The sequence below is a fragment of the Passer montanus genome, unplaced genomic scaffold (genome assembly GCF_014805655.1).
Source record: "Passer montanus isolate IOZ18808 unplaced genomic scaffold, ASM1480565v1 scaffold25, whole genome shotgun sequence".
NCBI classification, from domain to species: domain Eukaryota; kingdom Metazoa; phylum Chordata; class Aves; order Passeriformes; family Passeridae; genus Passer; species Passer montanus.
This window is the reverse complement of record NW_024367149.1, coordinates 7845506-7868558: the sequence shown is the minus strand read 5'-3', so window position 1 is coordinate 7868558 and position 23053 is coordinate 7845506. Positions and strand designations below refer to the sequence as shown.

The following is a 23053-nucleotide window of genomic DNA, read 5'->3' as shown; positions in this document are numbered from 1 at the left end:
CTGTATGTCTAGATTGTTGTAGTGGTATTAATCTCTACAGAGTGTCCTGAATCCATGAGGTATTTCCACATACTAATGTTTGCATTGGCACATTCATATTGATGGATTTATGTGCAAATCCAGTCTTTTCCCTCTTGATTTGACAATTTAGGAGACTGCTGTGGCAGCTATTTCTCCTGCAGCCTTTGGAGACTTCCTCATTAAATCTTGCTGAGTTTACTATCAGGTGCTGCATTTTGAGTCATGGAATACCAGGGTGGAAGGAACATCATGGATCATCTGGTCCAACCATTTTTGGCAGGAGCATGCTCAAAGAATCATAGGATTGTTTAGATTGGAAAAGACTTCTTAAGATCCAGCTTCTAACCCAGCCCTGCTGAGTCCACCATTAACTGATGTCCCTAAGCACCACATCTACACAGTTTTTAAATTCCTCCAGGTGTGGTGACTCCAGTGCTTTCCTGTGCATCCTGTTCAATGCTTGACAACCCTTTTGGTGAAGGATTTTTCCTGGTATCCAATACAGACAAGATGGCCCAGCACCAGCTGCATCTTAAAAGTGACCGATAATTGGGGAATCCATTCTGGGAGACCTCACTCTCTTTAGGGAGTTCATTGGTGTCCAAACAGAATGTGTGGCAGCAGATTGAGAGTGTAATTCATAATTTTAAAAAAAAAGCCAGGAGGTGAAAGTTATTTTTCAGTACACCAGTTTCTTGGGCCTTTGTTTATTATGTATTCTTTAGTAACTAATTCCTCCAGAGCAGTTTATATCAAGATCTGTGCGGCTTTAGAAGGAGCGTGTTGAGTGAGCATGGAGTGGAGTGCACAGCACACGAGATCTAATCTAGCAATGGCATGAGTGCAAGTAAAACTCTGTATTCATGCATTGCCCCGGGGATTTCACTGGGGCTCTGCCTGGGCACCCAGTTCAGCCTCCATGGGATAAATGGTAAATAGGAGTCATGTGTCTGAAAGCAGCACAGAGCTGTCATATGCTTGTTTTAGCCAGACTTTACTATTTGTATAAACACTGTAAGCACTCTATTGCAGAACTTGGAAAACATTTTGCTTTGCCTTGTTTTGGTTTGATTTTATTTGCATGCATCATTTTACATGTGAAGAGATTGACCCAATATAACCAACCAGATTGCACAAAAGGTAGAAAAAGGTTTTACAAGCAAAATTTGTTTCCTTGTGTCTTTTCTTTCCTGGAACATAAGTTCATAAAAAAAAAAAAAAGAAAAAACCTATTTGAAACAGTAAATGATTTGCTCATAATGAATGTTAAAAAATATAATCCAGATATCTGCTGGCTTGTGAATGTGGGTTCACGCTTTCTTGAAAGTGGATCAGGCTGAAATGTTTATTTTAGACAATGATTCTGAATACTGAGATGTACAAATATTAGCCTTTCATCTGTCTTCAGAACAGGCAAATATTGGGAGATGAACTTGCTCATACTTCCACTGCCACTTGGGTAAAGTATTTTAGACAATGAGGTACAAATTTGCTTTTTGCTGTCAGCCTGTTTTTTGGTATATCTTCAGGAGAATAAATATAGAGAAAAGATACATTCATTATTGACTTCCTAGAGACTGGCCATCTGATTTATGGCTTCAAAGTGTCTCCATTTTATCTGTCAAAACTGATTTTAAACTTCATTTGTCTTCTGGTCTTGGCAGCACATTTTACCTTGAATTCAACTGTTTGACATGCATTGTACCAGAGTCACATTTTAAAAACATTTACAGTATGTTGCAGAAAAAAAGGTTCAAGTTGGTACATCTGCTTTCAATATTATGCATCTCTCAAAGTGAAAACAATTTGAGAGCTGGCAATGGGAATGTTCTTGTTGTAGCTGTAAGCACAGCATTTAGGTAACTTAGAAGAATAGAGTAATAATTACAGAAAATGAATTGTCGCAGAGTAACATTCTCCTGTGATTATCACCAATTACAGTTAGCAGCTCCAGCAGCCTTGGTGATTAGATGCAGAACATGGTTTCCCTAGACTGAAAGATGGGCCATTTCTGAAAAGATTTTGTTAAAAATTGCTCTCAGAGGTTGAATTCCTTCACATGGGATATTAACAGCCGCCTCCGGCCTGGCACAGACAGTGCAGGGCGACTCAGCATCTCTGGGGCTGATAGAGCTGCCTGCTCTCCCTTTGCCCCACTGGAGGAGAGCCTCAGCTTTGGGCTTCTCTCCAGCCTCTCCTTCAGGCACTGAGCTCTGCTCTGTTCCTGACTCTGCCCTGGCTGGAATAGTGGGAAGGGAGTGCACTGCAGGTGGAGGGATGCTCCAGCACCCTGGAGCTCGGCATCAGGCGAGACCTTCAACAGTGGTGCAGCTCTGAGAGAGGGCAGGAGAGAAATCTTGGCCAAGTACACACAGCTCCCTGTAGTGCCTGGAGCTTTTAATCACAGCTGCATAGGCTCGTTTTTATCACAACTCCCTTCATCAGCCTTTCCCCATCTTGCATGTTTTCACCTTTCCATCACGGTGTATTTGTTCTTTCCTGCACTAGTCTGGATGATTATCAGTAAGGGAATATTGCATGAGTAAAGCTCATGTGAGAGGATGTATTAGAAAAACAGGGTAAGGGAAGCTGGGTGGATCTTGTAACGGTGCAGGTAGATGAGAAAGGCCTTAGGAATAGTCTGCAGAAAGGCCTGGAAGTGGAGTGAGGGTAGTGAGTTCCAAGTCAGAGGTGGAGCCTGTGTTATGAAGGCCTCCTGGCAGGGACTGTTCAAAGTAAGAGTGAAAGAAAGGCAAACTGAAGGTGCAGCTGGTGGGAGCTGCCTGTGATGATTTACCATCTATTAAGCAATGCCAAAGACAGAATTTTTTAAATGCTGGTAGGCAGACAGTTGTCAGTAGAAGCAAAATGATTGTTATGTTTGGATTTGTAATTGAGATTACAAACCAGTTGAGTGTGAAGGTGAAGAGGGTGAAGAGACACAGAAAAAGAGCTAAGCTCTTTGAAATTAAGAGAGAAATGAAGAGGATCCATTGTTTGGACAGTTCACTGGAGTAACTTCTCTCTGTGACAGGGTTTGCTACGATTCCACTGCTTAGAGCAGAATAACCTGGGGTTGATGTGTGCAACCACCAGTTCAGAGGAGCCTGCTGAGGCTGACAATCCTGGTCTGCACTTGCCTCAGACCTGGTGTGGTGTTGGGGGATTATTGCCTGGGTTCTCATCAATGCAAGGAAGGATTTAAGCAGTTTCATTTGTTTCTACATGTGCCTGATGCCGAGCCTGGGGTTTTTATTCTTTCAATTATGCTCTGTAGCTTGGAATGCTTATAACAGAACCAGGCACAGGCAATGCACAGGGATGAGAGGGCTGGAATAGAAAAATAAACAGTGGAAACCCACAGCTGAACTACCAGATGCTGGGGTTTGTCGAGACTTTTTTTATAAGAACACAAGGCCTCTGACTGGGGTCATTATCCCCACCACCCACTTGTCAGTGTAAGTCATTCTTTCTCTTTTTCCCCCCCTTTTTTTTTTTCTTTTTCCCTCTCCCATTTATCTGCCCTTCCCTGTAAAATGTCCCAGTCCAACTGTGACTGAAATAACTGATTAGTTACTACTTCCCTGGAATAAGGGGATGGGCCCAATGTCCATCCAAGCAGGTTGTGCAGGCCACCATGTCACCTCTGGAGACATTGCTGTGGCACTGGGCTTGCCTTAGACTACAGAGAGGCAGGTCACTGCACAGTAGGATGTTTAGGCAGAACTTACTTTCCTTCTTTACTGACAGCACTGAGGGGAAGTGTGAGAGGTTCCCTGTTGCAGGGGCAGACCTTGGGCTCTGTGTGTGTGATCTCTCCCTGTCTCATCTCAAGGTCCCTTTCATACTTTCTGTCCTGCCAGCCATTAACTGCTGGTCCTCACTGCCAGGCCTGAGCCATGGTCTCCTGTGCTTGGAGAGGGTGGATGTGCTGTGTTTGGCCCGTGATGCAGACAAAAGATGGAGACACCTTCAGCTGCAGTTGTGCTGCTGTGCTGAGTGGCACTGCCTCACCGTTCCCTTGTGCTCTGCTGCCTGCATCTGTCAGTCTCTCAGGCAGGAGCCACGTTTTTGGTCATTCCTGTGCAGAATAAACTGCAATGGCTTTATAATTCTTCGTGCTTTGACAGTATTAATGAATAAATAACAGGATATGGTGTAGAAAGTTCTCACTGAATGTACAAAGAATGGTCCCCTCTCTGGTGCTGAGGGGAAGGAGGGCACAAGGTTCCCTCACACCTCTGCCATGGAATGTCTGTGTGCTTTGGACAAACACTGCCTGTGCCTCAGAAGCAAAAGCTGGGCATAGGTCCTTTGATGTGACTGCACTTCAGTCAGGTGAGGGTAGAGACCATGGATGATCCTGAGCAGATCACAGTAATTCCAGTGCTCTGGCCTCTGCTGGATATATGTTCTGCAGAAGAGAGTGGAGAAATAGCAATGGCTTTAAAGGGAAAGCAAACCTGAAGCAGGTGCTACGTGTGACTGTAGTGCATAGCAGTCAGCAAGGGTCTGAGTCCAGGAGGAAGGTCAAGACTGATCCCCACCAAAGCCAGTAATTGTTTTCTTTTTTAGCTTGTTTATTTTCTATGCAGTTAACAAAACGTGACTCTTCATTATGGGTGGTGTAACCGGTCATTAGCTGTATACACATGGCTGGGGTTCAGTTTCACAGAAACAGGATACTTTGCTTTTCCACACTGACTGAGAAGAGGGAAATGCACTGACGTACAGGGCATGTAGGCTTGAGCTTTGGGAAGCCACTCTTGCTTACGTGAGACTGGTTTCTGCAGCACAAGAGCTGGTTCAGTAGAGTTTTGTGCCTTCTAAGCATCTCCCCTGTGGAAGTGCGTGTGGCTGGCAGTGCAGTGCCTGACCTGGGCTGGCCTGTGAACCACTCTGGGAGCAGTTGTGCCAACCTAGCCCAGGCTGAGACAGCCACTGGAGACAGGCTCGGATCCCTGCAGCACCAGGACTTGGGAGCAAGTCCCACCAGCTTAGACATCCCTGCAGCTTGCTGTGAGGAGCCCCAGCTTGGCTGTTGCTCATGTCTTCTTTCCTTGCTTTGCTTCCTGGAAAGCTACTGCTGATGATTTGCAGTGCAAATAATGCATGAGACTTGCTTCTGTCGTATCACAAGGAGTGATTTTGGAGCTGTGCTCTTCTCATGTTTTCCCTCTTGCTGACTTGCTGACAATGAGAAGGAAAAAAATTCTTGGTTTTCTCTTTTTGGGAACTTCCAGAGGTTGCATTCCTCCCCCTTAATCTCAGCTAATTTCTTAGTCAGCGTGCTCAGGATCACATGGATTTCTGCCAGGTAAGTAGGGATTTTTGTGAGCTGTAGTCTGTTCAGTCAGCAATCATTTTAGCTGTAAAAGGCCATGGCTTAGCATGGGGCTCAGATGACACACACATTCAGCTTCCAACTCCTTTATTTTTTAAATGGCTTTAGTTACTCCCTCTCTGCTTTTTTTTGCAACCTAGCCATAGGGTTTAGATCTATTCTGTAAAACTAGTGCTAAACCAAACAAGGCAAACTTAAGAAAGGCTTAATTAAAATAACAGAAACCTCACACTCACTGAATCTATTGCTGGAGCTCTTTTTGCCTGTAAACAAAAAATTCAAATAGCTGTTTTCCCCCCCACCCCCCAGTTTCATAAGTGGTTACTGAGCTTCTGCAGTTGCTACATTCCTTAAAAAGTTGTTATTTCTTTTTTGGTCACACACTAGGGGACTCCATTGTTTTCAGTGGTGCCTATTGAGTTAGGCCCATCGACAGCAGAACTCATTCTGGGTCATTAACTTCGGAGGCACAGTAGTATAATTTGGTGACTTTATTCTGTTTCTTAGCAGACACTTGTATTAAAGTCACGCACACAGAAAACCAGAATAACCATCCTTCTCCCTTCCTGAAAACGCTGAGAGTCTTAAAGGACCTCTTAAAGATCTTGTAAAGGACCCGTTAAAAGACCATTAGAATTCGTAAAGTTGTGTTTAGGCACATATTAAGCAGAAGTAGCAAAACAATGCTGCTGTCTTATGTTATTGATTCTAGTGCTGTGCTGTTCTAGTGTTGACAATTTAACAAGGTTCCTTGGAAAAACTGGCTGTGTTTAAGAGAAGATTCACACAAACGATTCATGATGTGGAGAATATACTGTAGTGTGAGAAAATGAAGAAAGCAGGCAGTCAATCAGTGAAGGTAGGAACCAAGGCTGAAGTTGCCTACAGAGGGAGAGAGTACCAGGTATGTCATGTGTTTCCAGCTAGCACACAGTCATAATGTGAGACCCAGCGTCTGAACTGAAGTCAAACAAGCTGAAGTTATTTAAAATTCATGCTGAGAGCCATGGAACAGACTGCTACTGAAGCAATTCTCCATCATTTAAAGATTCCACTATGAGATTTGATGTCTTGTTAAAAGATGCACTCAAGATCCAACAGTGTGTGGTTAAACTACATGGAGATGTCCCAGAGGAAATACAATGCACCAGGCACACTGGCATTCTTTCTGGGCTCAGCCTGGAAACTGTGTGGTCTTTGGAAGTTTCACTCCTGTGCTGTGCTTGATATTCACAAACTCAGTCACTACGATCTCGAGGTCTGTTTCCCACTTAGAAATAGTTCTTACTATCATTTGGTCCTGACATTTAGGGAACCTCACACACCTTTTGGACACACTTTGTGTGCAGTGAACGTTTTCATCTCCATTGCTCTTAATTGGCCTTTTTTTCTCAGCACCAAAGTCACATAAAAATGCAGATGATCAAGGTTAGCAGTGTGCTAAGGTGATGGTAAAGTGGAAAGGAAAGGAATGGAGTGTTTGAACTTCCTCTGTGACCCTCAAATCTAGTCTAAGTAGAAGTTTGTTCTGTCCATGGCTCTCCGCTCACTTTGGTTTGTCAGCAATATTTACTGAGTTCCTGGCTGCACTCCTTGTATCTCTAATTGAGCACTGTTATTAAAATGCAGATGTCAGAATTCAGTGTGCATCTTTGGATTCTCAGTTCTGGAAGACTTCCTAACTCTGATCTTGCTTTTAGTAGTTTTGTAGTGCTGTTCATTTCACTGCCTGTGGCAGAGACTCATGACTGACAACCAGACAGGAACAGAACTGGGCTCAGAGACAATATGATTAATGAATTACTCTCAGTTCCATGGGGTGGGTTGGATCAGCATGCTAGAATGACTTCATGCCTTTCATGTATTCGTGATGGCAGGAATGGTCAACAGAAAAAGTGCTGTAGATCTGAAGAGTCAGCCTTAATTAGAGTTTTGAGACTTCTCTAACACCAGAGTCTGGACGTTGTGCAAATATGTGCACGTTCCTGAGAGTTTTTGTTCAGTGTTTTATGCTGCTAAGTTGTGTTTTGGTATGAGGGGACCTTGGTGGAGGCAACCTTTATCTCTGCATGTGTGCGTTTGCTAAGCTCCATTCTGGGTTTTCATGGCATTTTTCAGGGGGCAGTTTGATACACTAGGAAAAAACAACGGCAAAGTTGGATCATGCCAAAAGTTCATTAATCTCATTATTCTTTGTCTTACACAAGAAAAAAGATAAATTAATCCAGATAAGATTTAACTGCTGGATGTGCCTACCACTGTGCTGCTGGCTCTCAGGGAAAGAAGTCTCTATCTGCTACCAGCTGCAAAGAACAGGATCTGATAATGAAAAGTGTGGAGAAAAAAGGTGTATAAAGTACAGAAAAAGGACTGCTGGAGACAGTTCAGAAGAGGGAGAGAGGGAAGAGATCAGGGCTCTGGAAAACGTGATTTATGAGAAAAAAACTTGAATAATGAGAGCTGTGTAACACTGGCGAGAGAAGACTGAGTGGAGACAGCCTGTAAAAACATAAAAGGTTGCTATGGAGGACAAGAGAACAGACTCCTCTCCGTGTCCAGTTTGGACAGGACAATATGTAACAGACCAAGTTGTGCTAAGGGGCTTTTAAGTTAGACATAAAGAAAAGAATTCCTAAGTCAAGTGAAATGACTGAATAGTTTGCTGGAAATGCTGGGGAATTGCTGGAGCCTGTGAAGTAGATTGGTGAAACACCCCCTTAAGTTTGTGAGGCTGGATCATGCTGTGGGGACACAGGATAGAGTAAATCATGTTCTGAGGACTCTTTCAGCCCTGTTTTTCATGATTGCATAATGTGTTTGTCAGAGCAAAGGGTTTCTCATGGCTACAGTGATTGTTCTGTATCTGTTTCTTCACTGGCATATCCAGCTTCATGTAGTCCCTGAGATACCTTTTTCACAGGCCTTTTGTGGAAAGTGCAGACCCAGTTTATGGAAGGCAGCATTGCTAAATAAAAACAGAGAGTACTCTGCATACCTCCTAATCCATACCAACTGCCCACTGTCATCACTGGAAGATTCACAGAGGTCTTCTAGCAGGAGCTAAACTTCTCATTGTTGTTTACTCAGTGTTCATGTAAGGCAGCACCCTTCAATGAGAATATTTTCCATTTTTATAGTATTCTGTGTACTCTTTAATTTTTCTTCATCCTCATGTCTCTGGTTTTCTTCTTCCCTGTGCCTTCACCTCTTCACAGCAGCTTCCACAACAGCCTTGTTCTTATCCTGTTCCACAGTCTGCTAAAAAACCCCACAGCAGAGCAGGTGCTGGTGGGGATGCCTTGCTTACCCCCAGAATCTGACATTTGGAAGAGATAGATACAATCAGGATGTTCAGTCCTCCCAGCTGTTGTCTGAAGCTGCCCCATTTTGGATATACACACCTGAACTGGTTACATTTCAGTCACAGAGTAGAGGGGATTTTTCTGTGTTACGTGGCGTATCAATATTTATTGCACCAAGAACTCATATGTTTGACACTGTCCTTCAGCAGACTGTGCTTACTGGTGATACATTAAGTTGTGTGTTTGACAGCACTGCATATGTCTGCAGCCCTAAAACTGCAGTCAGAGGAGAGTCTGCAAGAGGCCCATTCACTGGCACTGAGTGCAGAAGGGTAAATTCAATTGGAGTAGAATTAGTCCCAAGCATAGTTCTGGTAAAATAGAAAACGACATTGCAAATCACTTGATGTTAAATATATTTCAAATCAAGCCATGAAATAATGCCAAAATCCTGGCAGAAAGAAATGTCAAACAATGAAAAGAGCAAATGAAAAGTAGCAGGGGTAGGCTGTTGCTCTTTTCAGCATATGTTGTGGAAACTGTTTGTTTGTCTTGAATTTTCTTTCTGGCAGTGTTAATTGTAAGCTGCAAAGAGGCCATTACTGTATTAGGTATCAAGTGTTAAATGATCAAGGAGATGGTGTAGGTGAAATGTTTGCCTCTTACGTGGTAGCAATTTGAGTTTTCATTGTAAAAAATTATTCTGTGTAAGAGTACAAAGGTGTTGCTTGGGGATGTGGGTTACTTGTTAAGTGTGAGAGGTCTATAGTGAGTCTGGATGGAGGCTGTGTGTGTGAGATGTCTCCTCTTTGGTGAGAGCGTGGAGGAGCCAATGCAAGTGTTTTAGGAGAATGTGTAATCTTCAGCAAGCAAATGCATTTTGGCTGTAGCTTTTCATCCCTGATGCATAAGGAACCAGAAAACAATGTGTGGAAGCTCTTGCAACAAGTGAGCATGAAGCAAAGATTGCAGTGGAAAGGAGAGACTCTTGAGGTGTCTCACAGGAAAGGAGCCTAATTCACACTTGTGGGAGGACCAGCAAATGGGACACAGCCCATAGTGGCAGTGATGTGCAGGTTTACCAACTCCCTCCATTGTATTCCCTGTACATGTTGGAGCATTCCTATCACATGGCAATATGGCAAGTTCTTTGTAGACTCCAGTGCATTTTGACTCCTATTATGACTGATTTTCTGTCTCTTTTGCCTGTGAGTAGACTGGTTGTCAAATGTATGTATCAGAATTGCACCCACAAGACTAAATGTGCATCCACATCCCACCAGATCTTTTTCTCCACCCACCTTGCATTGAAAAGAACAAATGCTTTCTAGTTACCAGTTTTCTCCGTTTCTCAAAGTTTATTTTTGTGTAACCCCAGGTGATCTACAGTGATTCTGTCTTTATGGCTCTTACTGGGTTAGTGACACATCAGGCTCCTAAAAATTTGAGCCCAGCATCTTGATGGAAATATTTTTTGTTGTGTTGGTTTTTTTTCCTTTCTAATGTATTTAGTGTACTGCTGAGCCAGGCAGACATGAAATTCCTTCTTGGAGTATGTTTATATAAGACATATGCAAGGTGCCATATGGCAAAACCCCAGCTTTCATTCCCTGCACATCCTTGTGTTTCAAATGTTTGGGAGAGCCCATACCCCTGTGGAGTCTTTACATGGTCTGCTGGCTAGAACTTCCATGGAAAAGAGAGACTAAATGGGCTAAGTAAAATATAGGGGAGTGGAAATCTGGGAGTTTAAAAGTTCAGGGCTTAGTAAGTAAATGGGAAAGCAATAACCCACATGCAGTTCATGGTAGGCATGCTCCGGCTTTTAGGGAATTAAATGACTTAGAGGACAGAAGAAAAGGAATAGATTTTCTCATTCTGCATGTATGGAAAGATCCTGATTCCCAATGGAATCACGCAATCAATTATGAAAGCATCTTTACAAGGGGAACAGCTCAAGTACCTCATCTCAAAATGTGTAAACGTCTGTCTTGGAAGAGCTTCTGGATTTCTTTCAGCCTACAGCCTCTGTCTCATGACAGGGTACTGTGAAAACCCTGGTGTGTCCTTTTGGGCAGCAAAAAAGACAAACCAGGGGGACCAAAGGCAGGTGAGAGCGTGCATAACCCTAACAGTGTGTAGTTGTCTTAAAGCTTACAGCAAAAGTACAGTGGCATTTATTTGGGGGGCGTGGATATCCTACCTATCAGAAATACTGAGAATTAAACCTATTCCAAACTTGGTCCTATTTTAAAAAAAAAAAAGTAACACATCAAATTTCATTGTATTGTGCTTATATTCTCCAAGTGCGCATTATGAGGGTTTGGGGATTTCCTTTTAATTAAAATAACGTTTGTTGTGCTTAATTTCTTCCTAAAACATTTATTTTTAATGTCTTTTCCCCCGTTACTAAAATCCAAGTAGTGAGGAAAGATAACTGACCACAAAAAAGGCCAGATGTGCTGAGAACAATATTTTTCAAATTGCCTGGCAACAGGAAAAGGGTGATTCCAAGCTGAAGAGACTCTGTAACAGTGAATGTAATGACAAGACCTGTGTTTCATCCAGTTATGAAAGGTTTTGTCCTCATTGTTACAAAAGAGGCCAATGGTCATTTTCAGTCTGCTCTTACCTCTGTTTGGGTGTACAATTTAAAGGTCTGAGATCTAAATAGAAGCCAAGAATGTTGAGTTTCAAACCTGCTTGTAGGGAAAGACTCCTTTTGATTGTAGACAGTGTATTTCTCTGTTTTTCTGAGGATCTATTCGCTATTGGCTAAAACAGTTCTGTCCTTACACACCTCGAGTCTAGCTGAGAACATCAGCTGAGGCTGTGCAGTCACTGGAACTAAAGCTCATGGCATGTGTTTTCCTGAATCTTGGCTGTACTTGCTAAGTTGAAAAAGCGTTGTGCAGGTCTCAGATGGAAATCTAAACTTTGTATCATTGCAGCTGGTTTAGCAATGAAAGATGCAGTAGATTATTATGTGTTCTTTGCTGCCTTTAAAATATCATGATAAAGTCAAATATGGGAGCCAAATCTATCCACATGCTTGAAAGTGAAAAGGTTACAGATCTGTAAACTACTGAACTGTTTTCAAATTGTGTTAAGCTGGACTGATACAAAATTAACTACGTTGCTTTATTCGGTAGTGCCAACCATACACATTCACTCTCCTAAAATACTGTGTGTAGTCTGCAAAAATAAATTCCCCAGAACAGAAATATAATGCAATCCAAATAACTAGTTTTAAAAATAAATTGAACATGAAATAACAAATATGGATGTGGCCAACACTTAGGGTCCAGAATTTACTAGAAAGACACACATGGCTTGTATTTATCTTCCATGAGTTTTCAAGATTGATACTCGACAAATAATTTCTCTATCTGGGTTGTTTTAGTTTACAAGGGTTTCCTTAGCCCTTCTGTCTTCACTCATACATCAATGTGAAAGCAAATAAATGAGTATTTTTGTTGTAGGATTTTATTGCATGGTTCATAAAAACTTGGAGGAAAGAGACCCTTTTTTATTCTAATCTTATTCAGTGCTATTGGTTTTAATCCCAGTCTTTTATAGATTGCTGTCATCTGTACCTATTTGGAAATAGGCAGAGGATCTTCCATCCCTGTTTTGAAACTCCAGAGTAGGACAATTTTGGTCTTCACTTGACTCTCACTATTTATTATGGTCTGCTCAGTGATAAAGAATGTTTTGGCTCTCACTGTGTTTTTATTAAGGTAGTGTACAAGCATTATAAATAAATGAAGCTATGTCTCTATCAGCTGTATGAAACAGACCTTAAAATGTGAACAGGTTGTAACTGATACAGAGATCCAGGGTGAACCTGGGGTGTGGTGTGAGCAGCTTTGTTCCTCTTTGGCATAGGAACTCTTGAATGCAGCAGTGAAAATTTAGTGCTGCTGCTGTTAACTATTTCAGAGCTCAGGAGGGGCAAACAGCCACAAAAGAGACTCAGAGTGCAGAACTTCCCACTGTGAAGGAGTGAAAAACCCAAATGTCTAGAGGTTTGTTGTATATGAGATGGTGCAAATGACTGTGAAGAAACTGGCCAAGAAAAAATCCGAGCATTCCTTCTTTTTGAATCTGGAAGTCCTTGTTTAGGATGTCTTGTTCTAGGATCTAACTGAAAATATCTGGAAAAATACTGAAGAACCTGAAAATACTTGGGTAAAGTCTGGTAAGGCTGTAATGGCATCTGTGGCTAATCACTCCAGCTACTTCTAAATGTTTTTCCTTCTCTTTTGTCCATAATAGAAAAATTTAGACCCCAAACTTATATCCCTGCTACTAGTGGATCACTGAAACAAAGGAGAAGCCGTACTTATTCTGCAAGGCATAGAAAATCTGTCTCCACAGTCACACAGCTGGGCCTGCCTTGTAAGGGGTGTAAGAACAACTCTAATATCTATTTCCCATCCTTTGCTTTCTTTTCCTTTGCTACTTTTCTGCCCCTAAGGCTTGGGGTCACAGGATTAAGACAATTCCTCCCATTCACCATAGAGAATGGCATGACAAGCATAAAAACTCCAGCAAAGTGTTGATTTTGTTGTTATTGTTGAAAATGTCAAAAATGGCCTATTTCATGAATCACTTTGAAGATTCTGTGTTTTGAAGCACTCAGTTCGTTCATTAGAGCTTTCAGTCAGCAGCACAGTGCTGTGCATCTCTCTGCATGGGTTTGAATTTCTGACTGTGTAGGAGGTGTGGCAGTCACCCCAAACACTCAGGGCTGTGGATTATTCAGGACTCATTATATGTAACGAGATGCTGAGGGTGAGTATGGCACTTCTCTCCCATGGCTTTGCTGTGTTGGCAGCTTTTGAGTTAATAATTTCTTCTCAGTGGAGGGATGTGGTGGCCTCTTCCATCGTGGATGATTTTCACTTGTTTGAGAAAATCTGGTACTGTTTGGTCTTTCACTCATCTCACGTGATTCATCCAGCTGCCAGTAACGGCGTTCCATTTCTCAGTGTTGTCGTGGTAAATTTCGGACATCACATCCAAACAAAACCAAGAATGGCATTTTTTTTTTTTTAACAAGAAGTAATTAAAGAGAATGAACAGTAAGAAAAAAAAAAGGCAAATGACCTAGTTTGGTCTTTGCCACAAAACCCACAACTCTCTGGGGATATCTAGTATGTTAGGCAAATATTTCAAATCTGTCTCTATTTCGAATGTGAGTCATTTCAATTAGACATCTTTCAGTTATTTGTTCATTGCTCTTAATTAGGTAAACTCCAAAGCACTGCAACATGCATTTATTGTTGAATAATTACCCTTTTGGTAAGTTTTCTTGCTCTTATCTTCTTAGCCTTAATAGCTAATTTTATCAATGAGGGTGAAGCCTTCCTGAATGGTAAACAAGGTGTTCCCTTAGGAATAAAGAGAGCTATTGCCCTTTAGTGGGGGTGTCTTAAATGTTGATCTCATTGTTGGACAGACAGGTTTAGCTTTGTGTAAGGAAATGTTCTGTTTTGTTCTAGGAGAATTTACCCCTAACAAAAAACGTGGGGCTGACCTACAGCTCCTGAGCAGTGTGAGCTGTCCTTTCCAAGGTGTGCAGCCTCATCACAGTCCATGGGACCAATTGTCACGTGACTTAATCTGGCATAAATCAAGAAAAAACTCCCCTAAAGTTAGTTACCCCAAATGAAAGAAGCAAGATATCCAAACCTAAACTAACTTGATTACTCATATGGAAGGAATTGCCTGATTGCAGCCTTTGCACACTACTGTATCAACTCCTTCCATTCCCTTGTGAACACTTAAATGTGAATATATAAATCAAAACTGCAGGACACAAAAAGACAAAAGTTACCTTGATGGATTCCACTTCCATGAGATCCTTCTGGAAACCATTCTGCTTTTATTAGATTTATTCTCTGTAAATTAGGATTAGTTTTTTTATATGGATTTATGGAATGGTTATGGTATAGTACAAGCAGGGTGAACCCTCTGGTCGAAGGCAAGGGAGTGTGTGCTCTTTTCATCTGTTACTGGTAAGTTACAGAATGTAGGTTAAAGGCCCCTCGATACCAGTGAAAGAAGAGATCTGGTTCCAGACATGGAAAGTGCTTAAATCTTATGTGTGCCAACCAGTGATATTAATATTGTATAGAACAGCCAGTTGTCAAAGGGCCAGATTCTGTTCTCAGTTAAAGTGGTGTAAAGTGGATTTTTTCCCTTTTTTTCAGAGGTAATGAATTCGCTTTCACATGTGCTTGGACACTTGAACACTTGGGTTGTCTGTGTTTGGAGATACTCTCACAGTTCTTTTTTTACTTGCTTTAGGGGAAAAAACCCATGAGCTGCTGGTGTTGTTCCTTGTCCATCGTTGTTCCAGCTCACATGTGGCGAGCACATTTCAGAGGCTTTGGTGCAAGTGCAACTGCACTCAGGGCACTGTTGTGCAAGAAATTTTTAGCTCTTACTAATTAATCTGTAAGGTACTTTGTGAAGGCAAATGGATTGGCTGAAACACAGAATTTCATGGATTTAGCATAAGTGTTCTGTTGCTTTGCAGGGAGCGAATGTGTTCTCTGATTTGACAGCTACAAGAGAAGATAATTATTTTTGACAGCACACGGATAGTGTTCATGTTATTCTAGGAAATCTCTGTCTTCACACAAACAGGTATCAGTGTGTGCTACAGTTGGTATTGCTGAGCTTTGGTGGAAGCTTCAAGTTTCTATGTTTTGATAATATGATAAAATTGGTAAAGTACATATTTAGAAAGCCCTAATGAATTTCAGACTTGTGTCATTTGGGGAATGAAGGAAAGTGTTTTATTACAAGTCCAGTATAAATCTTAAACACTTAAAAAGGATCTACAGTGTTTTGGAGGGAAGATACATCTTGACTGTATTCCAGGTAATTCTGCTGTTGGAAAGAGAGGAACTGTGAATTGGGTATTGTAATATGATTGATTTACCATCTTCTCTTGGTGGTGTGGCCTTTAAAAACTTATTCACAGTGTTCAACAGTGTATTTAGATACCCTTTAAATGTGATTCATCTACTCCAGTTAACAGTCAGAAGTTCTGCTAAGGTAGGTATTGACCCTGAAGCGATTTAAATTATGATGCGATAAAGCCAGAAGAGGAATGGAATAAAGCCTGCTGGAGCTGTAGACTCCAGAGGATATAATGATAATTTATGGCATGGTTACAAGTAGGGCAGAGCTGATATTCAGAAAGACCCACTATAAGCTGAAAGGCATCCAAAGTGGTCTTAAACACCCCAGTCCAAACCCACCGAATACAACTGACTGTGCAGGCCAGAAGATGCTTCATTTCTGTGCAATGAGAAATAAACAACCCCAGATCCAAATCCCTGGGCAATGAATTTTTGCTTCCTTGTGAAACCTTTCATTTCCACTGCTTTGTTGTAAATACGAGAGTATTGTAAGCAAACCCAAAAGAAGTTTACAAAGTTGTCAGTGGAGAGAGTTCTTAGTCAAAGCCTTATCTCTTTTTTGTTTATTTTTTTGACAGTGAACGGTGGCTACAGTCACTGCAGTCTGATCTCTGAGAAGAAGAACATGATGGACATGGAGATGACGAGTAGCTCGGTGCCTGTGTGCAGGCAGGGTCTGTTCCTGCACACGGGGAACGCCCTGGTGCGAGACCACGCGCTGTCCCGGGACAGGCTGCTGCACGTGGGCCAGCTCAACCTGGCGCACTCGGATCTCAGGTATCACTCTGGTTTTACCACCTCGTGCCCCTGGCTCCACCCCAGTGCCATGGTGTCACCAAATTACTGCCTGGGAGGCAGGGATGATACTCACACCCAACCCAGTGTCCCCCACATGGATTTGGCATGCCACCATCAAGCCTACAGGAAGCCAGTGCCACTTCTATTTCTACAGCATTTCCCTTAATGAAGTTTTTGCAGAGTTCCCATACAGCCCCATCCTTGGTTTTTGCTTTTAAGGCCATAATGTGAAAATTTGGTCTCTGGTTTTGATATATGCAGTGTAGTTGGATATGCTATGAACAGAATCTCTATTTAAACATTTGCTATAAATTAATTATATGAAAACACAAAACTCCATTATTTTTTGTTGTTGTTACAGATTTAACATTACCAGATTTTAAACAAGTACCCTAAACAGACATCCATTGTGAATAGAAACCTGCTACAAATTAAAATCTATCCATCTATTTTAATTATACTGCTTTTTGGCAGTGGATGTAATAGGAATAATCTTGACCTTTTTGAAGAGTTGTAGAAAAGAAAAGCCTCAATAAAGTTGCAGCCTTTATCTTAGGTACTTGGAATATTTGGCGCTCTGTGGATGGACCTATCAGGCTCTGAAATTTCCATAATCACAGCAAGGGGAAATATGGCCTACAGCTTGGTCTTGAAAATCCAACTGTTCCTGATTTTATTATACATATTCATGCCTTGTTTCCCCTTTTCAGTTTACTGGGGGGTTAAGAACATCTGTGTTTTCAGGAGAAAGAGGCACGGTAATATGGCAAGTGGAAAGACTTTTTTGTATGTTTGTTTGCTTGTTTGTTTGACAAGGTTAAATAATATCCATGCCACAACAAAATAATCCACTGTTGCCACAAGGATTTGTAGATGCCTTTGCAGCTGGATGTAAATCTGCTCCCTCCTGGTTTCTTTATGGCTCAGTGTGGGACTGGCAGTTATCAACCTTTTTTTATTCATCCTGTCAGTGAGGACAATTATGAAACAAAGATAATTAGGGCAGGAGCAAACAAAAGGAGGAAGAGAATACTCTGCTTAGATCTTTTTGAACTTTTTTGTGAATTTTATAATGAGGAAATGACAGACACCTTCATACCTGGCATCACAGTACTCATCCTCAGAAATATGAACCCCTTCCAGTCTCCATTTGGAAGAGGATTCCCAGAACAACATAAAGGATTGTTGACTGCTTAACATGAGAAAGTAGCAGGTGACAGGCCTGGTTCCCTCCCTCTGCTTTGTGGCATGGTCTAAAGCCTTGAGACTCTGCTGCCTCTCAGTTTGGAAATGTTTGGAGAATATCCTGAAGAATATTACAGGTTGTTTTGTATCCCACTGGTCATGCTCTGCTTGTATGTCCACCTGGCTAATAGTGCATTTGTGTGCACGGCATTTGCAAGACGAAGCCAATGCCCAGCTCTGCTCTGTGATCCTCACAGACACAGTGTCTCCTTGTATCACAGTGCTTTTCGTGAGACACATGGCACAAGGCCAAAACCTTGGCATTTGAGAAAAGGTGGACAGCATTTCAGACGATTTCTTTTCATGCTGTTTGTGATGTTAAAGATTCTTGACAAGCAAGTGACAGAAAACAAGGTCTTTCCCTGAAGAACTGAAAACAGGAGAATGAGTGACTCAGAAGTGCCTGAGCAGGGAGTGATGCCCAGGACAGGAGTAAAGTCAGTGGGAGCCAAGGGTGCTCTGTGCCTCCCCAGATCTCAGCCTTCATGAGAAAAATGGATGAGAGAAGTAGGACTGCAATTGTCAGACGCTGGAGCACATGAACATCAGGGCAAATTCTCTTTGCTTGTACTGCCCAGCTCTAATGACCAGCACAGAAATAAGGGGAGAGAGACATAAATTCAGACAATATCTCTGGGTAGAACTTTGAACCACTTTGTATTTCTAGGTTATAGAACATCCAAGGAAAAGCCAAACAAACCAAGGAGCACCTCCCCTAGCAATCAAAAATCTTATTTTAGGGTTTGGGGTTTTGATTGTCCGTTTTTCGCTTCAGTGCACTGAAACTTGTCCTGTTCAGCTTCTCCCTGAAATTGTTTTCCCTTGGAAATTGTATTCTAGGGATGACTGCTTTAGTCCAATAACCATGATCCTTCTTCTTCCTGGCCCCTTCTCCCCACTCAGTTAATAACTTTTAAGCTGTGCAGCATAATTGCTGCTACATTCTATCTGTGAATGCAATGTGTGTGGGACTGGAAAAGTCCCAATACCATCCTCACCACAACTGGAGGCAGCACACAGCTCATGTTGGCCTTTTGTCAAATAATCCATTATCAGCTAGGGCAAACCCGCCCACACTGCGCTACGTGCTCGGTGTGTAAAACCCAGGGAAGACATCAGAGCACTCGGATAGTGTTGCACGGGGTCCCTGGATGTGCAGCAGAGCAATCCCCTCCAGCTTCTTGAAACTGTCAGTTATCACCGGGTGCACATTTCCAGTGGCAATTGAAGGCATGTATGTTTTGTAAATAATCCGGAGATTTCAGATACAGTCATCTTTTCCTCTGAGGGCAGTTGGGAACTGCAGCGCTTCTGGCATGGTGCTACTGGCCTCGTGCTCTGGCTCCAATTACCACGTAAGGGAGTCTCTTAGGAAACACTGCCTCAGTATCCTCTGAGAGGCTGCTGTTACTCTTCAAAGGCCTTACACTCAGCTTTCATGAGCTTAAGAAGCGGTTCTGTTCCCTTACACTGCCCATCCCTGGTGCGTGGATGCTCCCTCTGAAGGGAGGTTTGTGGGGTGTATTCTTCTGCTGACCTCACTGTCTTTCCAGGATTGCTTATCTGGAAGCCCCCTCAGAACAGTGCTACAGAGAAAACTGCAGGTCCTGGAGAGGACTTGGTTCTGACCTGCACAAGCAGCCTGTGCTCATGGTTTTGTAGGCAGAGAATGGATAAGACACATCTGTGGCAATGGGAAGCATGTCTTTAGTGCCCTCATCTCATTTGCTTTTGAAGTAAGGCATTCCAGCTTGCCTTGTGGTTCAGAACTCTCTTTTATATGTCATGAAATCTGCACTGCAACATCACATTAATACAGTCTTGATTCTGAGTAAGATGCTCTGCTGGAAAGGTCACTGTTCCTGAGGATTTTGGAAATCTAGTATTTCTCAGGACAGGGATGTTTGTATCCATCTTTCAGGTACTCTGCACTGGCTCTAGCTTAATCAAAAACCAAACTTCTCTCATGGATTTCTGGCAAGATGAGAGCTTTACATAAGGCTTAATAATACAACACCAATTATCACAGGCTGAAATGTAAGGCTTGGGTTACCTTTATATGATGTAGGAAATGTGCTGAGTTTACTTCAGCCTGAGGCTTTGGGACCACTAAACTGTGATACAAACTGAATTATTTAGAAGAGTTTTTGTACAGCAGAAACCAAGTAATAGGAAATGCTGTGCCTGGCATGGCATGCTGTAAAGCCTTTCTCAGAATGAGTTTAAAACACCACTCTTTTCACTGAGCAAACAGAGTAGGGTTTCCCAAACATGTGCAATAAAAATATACTTATGCCACATATTTTACAGACATATGGTTCTGTAAATGTTAAAAAATAATGTATGAATGCTGTTTGGTTTGGTTTTTTAGAATATAAATTTGCCATCTGCAGAAACAGGTGCTTTACGTTTATCCGGAGACCAACTGTGCAAACCTAACGGGAGAAATTACAAACAATGGTTTATGGAAACATCTAAAATTTTTTAATGCACTGTTTTAAACTTTCTGGTGGAAAACGAATGCTCTGAATGTTCTGTATCAGTGAATGGTGGGGAATTTAACATATCTCATGATCTTAAAGGGTCTTTTTACATTAAGCCCTATTGGAACTTAGAAACCTGTCAGTAGTGAATGCAGCGTTCCCAGTTGTGTGCCTCAGACAGGTGCCAGTTTTTGACAACCTTAATTTCATGGGAAGGAAGTATTTTTAAGCCTTTGATTGTTGTTATTTTTTTCCATCCCTTTTCGTTCTTTTGAGAGCTATTATCAAGAAAGTTTTAGAAGTTATCCCAGCTTCCCATCTTAATATTAGTGATGGATTAATGGAAATAATAGTGATAAAATAATCTAAAGTGTAAAATAAATGCAGTTTATTCAGCAGGTTCATAGTTTAGTGTATGAATGTCCAAAATACTTTTAAGTGCATGTGTTTCATGCTTTAAAATGTGTCAAACCTGCCTTAGTGGTGTCACAAGCTGCCAAATGGCTGGGTTTTCTTCAACTTTTGTGGTGCTAGCATCATAAAAGCATAAAATTCATTTAAGTGGAACATGTCAGCTTAAGAACCATGGGGCACTTCTCTGGAGGGTTTATTAGCTCAGGTACAGCTTTCCTGCACACAGATGTACTGTTTCCTCTCCTCGGTCTGGCACAATGAAGCCATAGGTTAAACCTTCCCATGCTTTAGGGATATGTAAGGAACACCCTCTGCTCCTAAGAAAAAGCACACAGTTGGATCATCCACAGTAAATGTTTATAGCTGAGATAAAATGTTTTATTTTAAGCCATAAACCAGTTGCTAACTGCTTGGAAGAAAATGTTAGGAGGAAATGTTTCTTAATGCAGTGCTTTTCTGAACAGTCTTTTGTGGAGTTCCTCAAGGTTCTGCTTCTTCAATGAAAGGATTCAACACACATGAAAAATGAGGAAAAATCACTTCTGCAAAACAGAACTGTGATTTACAGTCCCATGCACTCTTTATTATGAAATATGGAGATGGGACTATATAGGCTGCCATTTTAAATTTACTGGCTGTGAACTTTTTATTTTGTAGAAGTAAATACTCAGCTGATCTCTCATTGACTCTGGAGTGCTGGTTGAAAGCAAGCAGTTTTTTTGCTGTATTCCTTTTTTTCTTCAGTGATCTGACTCCTTTTTTAATTTCGTGAAGGAAAGCATGTCTCTGACATGTAAGCAAAGCTCAGCTAGCCTTTTTTGTGTCAACAAGAATGCCAAGGCATTTTCCCAGTGTGCTGTGAGGAAAATGACAATATTTGAATAATTCAAAAATGCTCAGAGTTCTCAAACTTCATTCTGAGCTATTGTTTTGCCCAATCTATTTTGCACTGAAAGCCTCAGTCGTGATTGATGAGCTGCCTGTAGCAGTGAAGATTCTCTGTTCCGTATGTAACCCAGTGTGTCAAATTAATCCTGTGTAGAACCATGCTGTCTTTACACAGGTTGGAGAGGAAGCATTGCAGATTTTTTTGGTGTAATTGCTGCATTAGACAGGCAACATCAGCAGGGAGCAAGTGCATCCATTCCACAGGGCTTAACACGTGTTGTGTCTTGTACAAAAATCATAAACCCTGTGGTGGTTAGTGATGCTTAATGAAAACTGTATTGCAGGTCACCCAGGTTTCAAGACTCAGTAGATTCTGCTGCTCCATGCCTGAATGGAAGTCACCCGGCTCAGCACATTAAACAAGAATGCCCCAGTGATTATAAGGTTCTGTCTGAGGCTTCCACACATAGGAGGATTACAGAGGGGATGGAGCTGAGAGCCTCCAGTAGTCTGCATCCTGAACTAGACCTAATGAATAATAGCTTTACAAATTCACTTTCATCCTACTTGTTTAATAATGAACACAGCTCCTCCCTGGGTCCTTTGTCACTTGGCACCCCTCAGCACTCGGCCAGGCTACAAACAAGCAACCTGAAGAAGAGATGCATCTCTGTTGTGCCGTCTTCAGCCGAAGGAATCGATATTACAGCGATCATCCGCACGTCGCAGACGTCACTGGTCACCTGTGTGAATGGACTGCGAGCTAACTCAGCTGGCATTTCCTCTCATCCTGTGGAGATCAGTCATCACAGCGCTCAAAAATCCTCGCAGCCCCAGTCTTGCTCTCAGCCTGGAAACCCTTGCAGTATTCCCTCCCCTCCAGCATGTCTTGTACCTCTTTCCACTGAATGTGACAGAGGTGACTGTGAGCAGATACAAATGCAGCAAGTCGAGGAGAATGGCAGCCTCAGCCTTATGATGAATGGCACAAGCCTTCCTCACCAGAACTCCTCGCACAGCACCCAGAAGGTGAGTTTCTTAAAACAAGAACCGGCTGACGATTATTCCTCCACTGCTGATCTTTTCCGCCATCACCAGGGGCTGCCTCCCCCTTACCACCTCCACCAGCAGCTCGGCCAGACCCCAGGGACGTTGCCTCACCTCAACACCTCTATGTCTCCCAAGTCCCTGCAGCCCAGCGACGGCGATGAGCAGGACCTCAGCAGTGGCAAGCAGGTCTGTCAGTGGATTGACTGCAGTGCCACTTACGACCAACAAGACGAACTGGTCAGACACATAGAAAAGACTCACATTGACCAGAGGAAAGGAGAGGACTTCACTTGCTTCTGGGCAGGCTGTGTCCGCCGCTATAAACCCTTCAATGCTCGTTACAAACTGCTGATTCATATGAGGGTTCACTCTGGAGAAAAACCAAACAAGTGCATGGTAAGTCTGGATTATATTTGTTTGAATAGAAACATAACTGCCCTTCTCTCTTTCTTGCTCTCTCTTCGATCTTATTCCAATATAATTGTTGTGCTTTCCTGTAACTTAGTCTGTAGCAGGCTAAAGGGGAATTGGAGAAAACCTTAATCTAGAAGGAAATGATTGAGTAAGAAA

At 42.1% G+C, this 23053-nt stretch overlaps 1 protein-coding gene across 5 annotated transcripts in view; it reads left to right on the top strand.

Moving 5' to 3' along the window:
• The window catches only part of GLIS1 (GLIS family zinc finger 1), a 178163-nt gene that overhangs the window by 65753 nt on the left and 89357 nt on the right, over positions 1-23053 (top strand). For all 5 annotated transcript variants that reach the window (XM_039711847.1, XM_039711845.1, XM_039711846.1 and 2 more), the window contains 2 exons: positions 16184-16382; positions 21778-22879. In XM_039711847.1, coding sequence (XP_039567781.1) covers positions 16184-16382; positions 21778-22879 — 1301 coding nt within the window. The remainder of the gene's footprint in view (positions 1-16183; positions 16383-21777; positions 22880-23053) is intronic.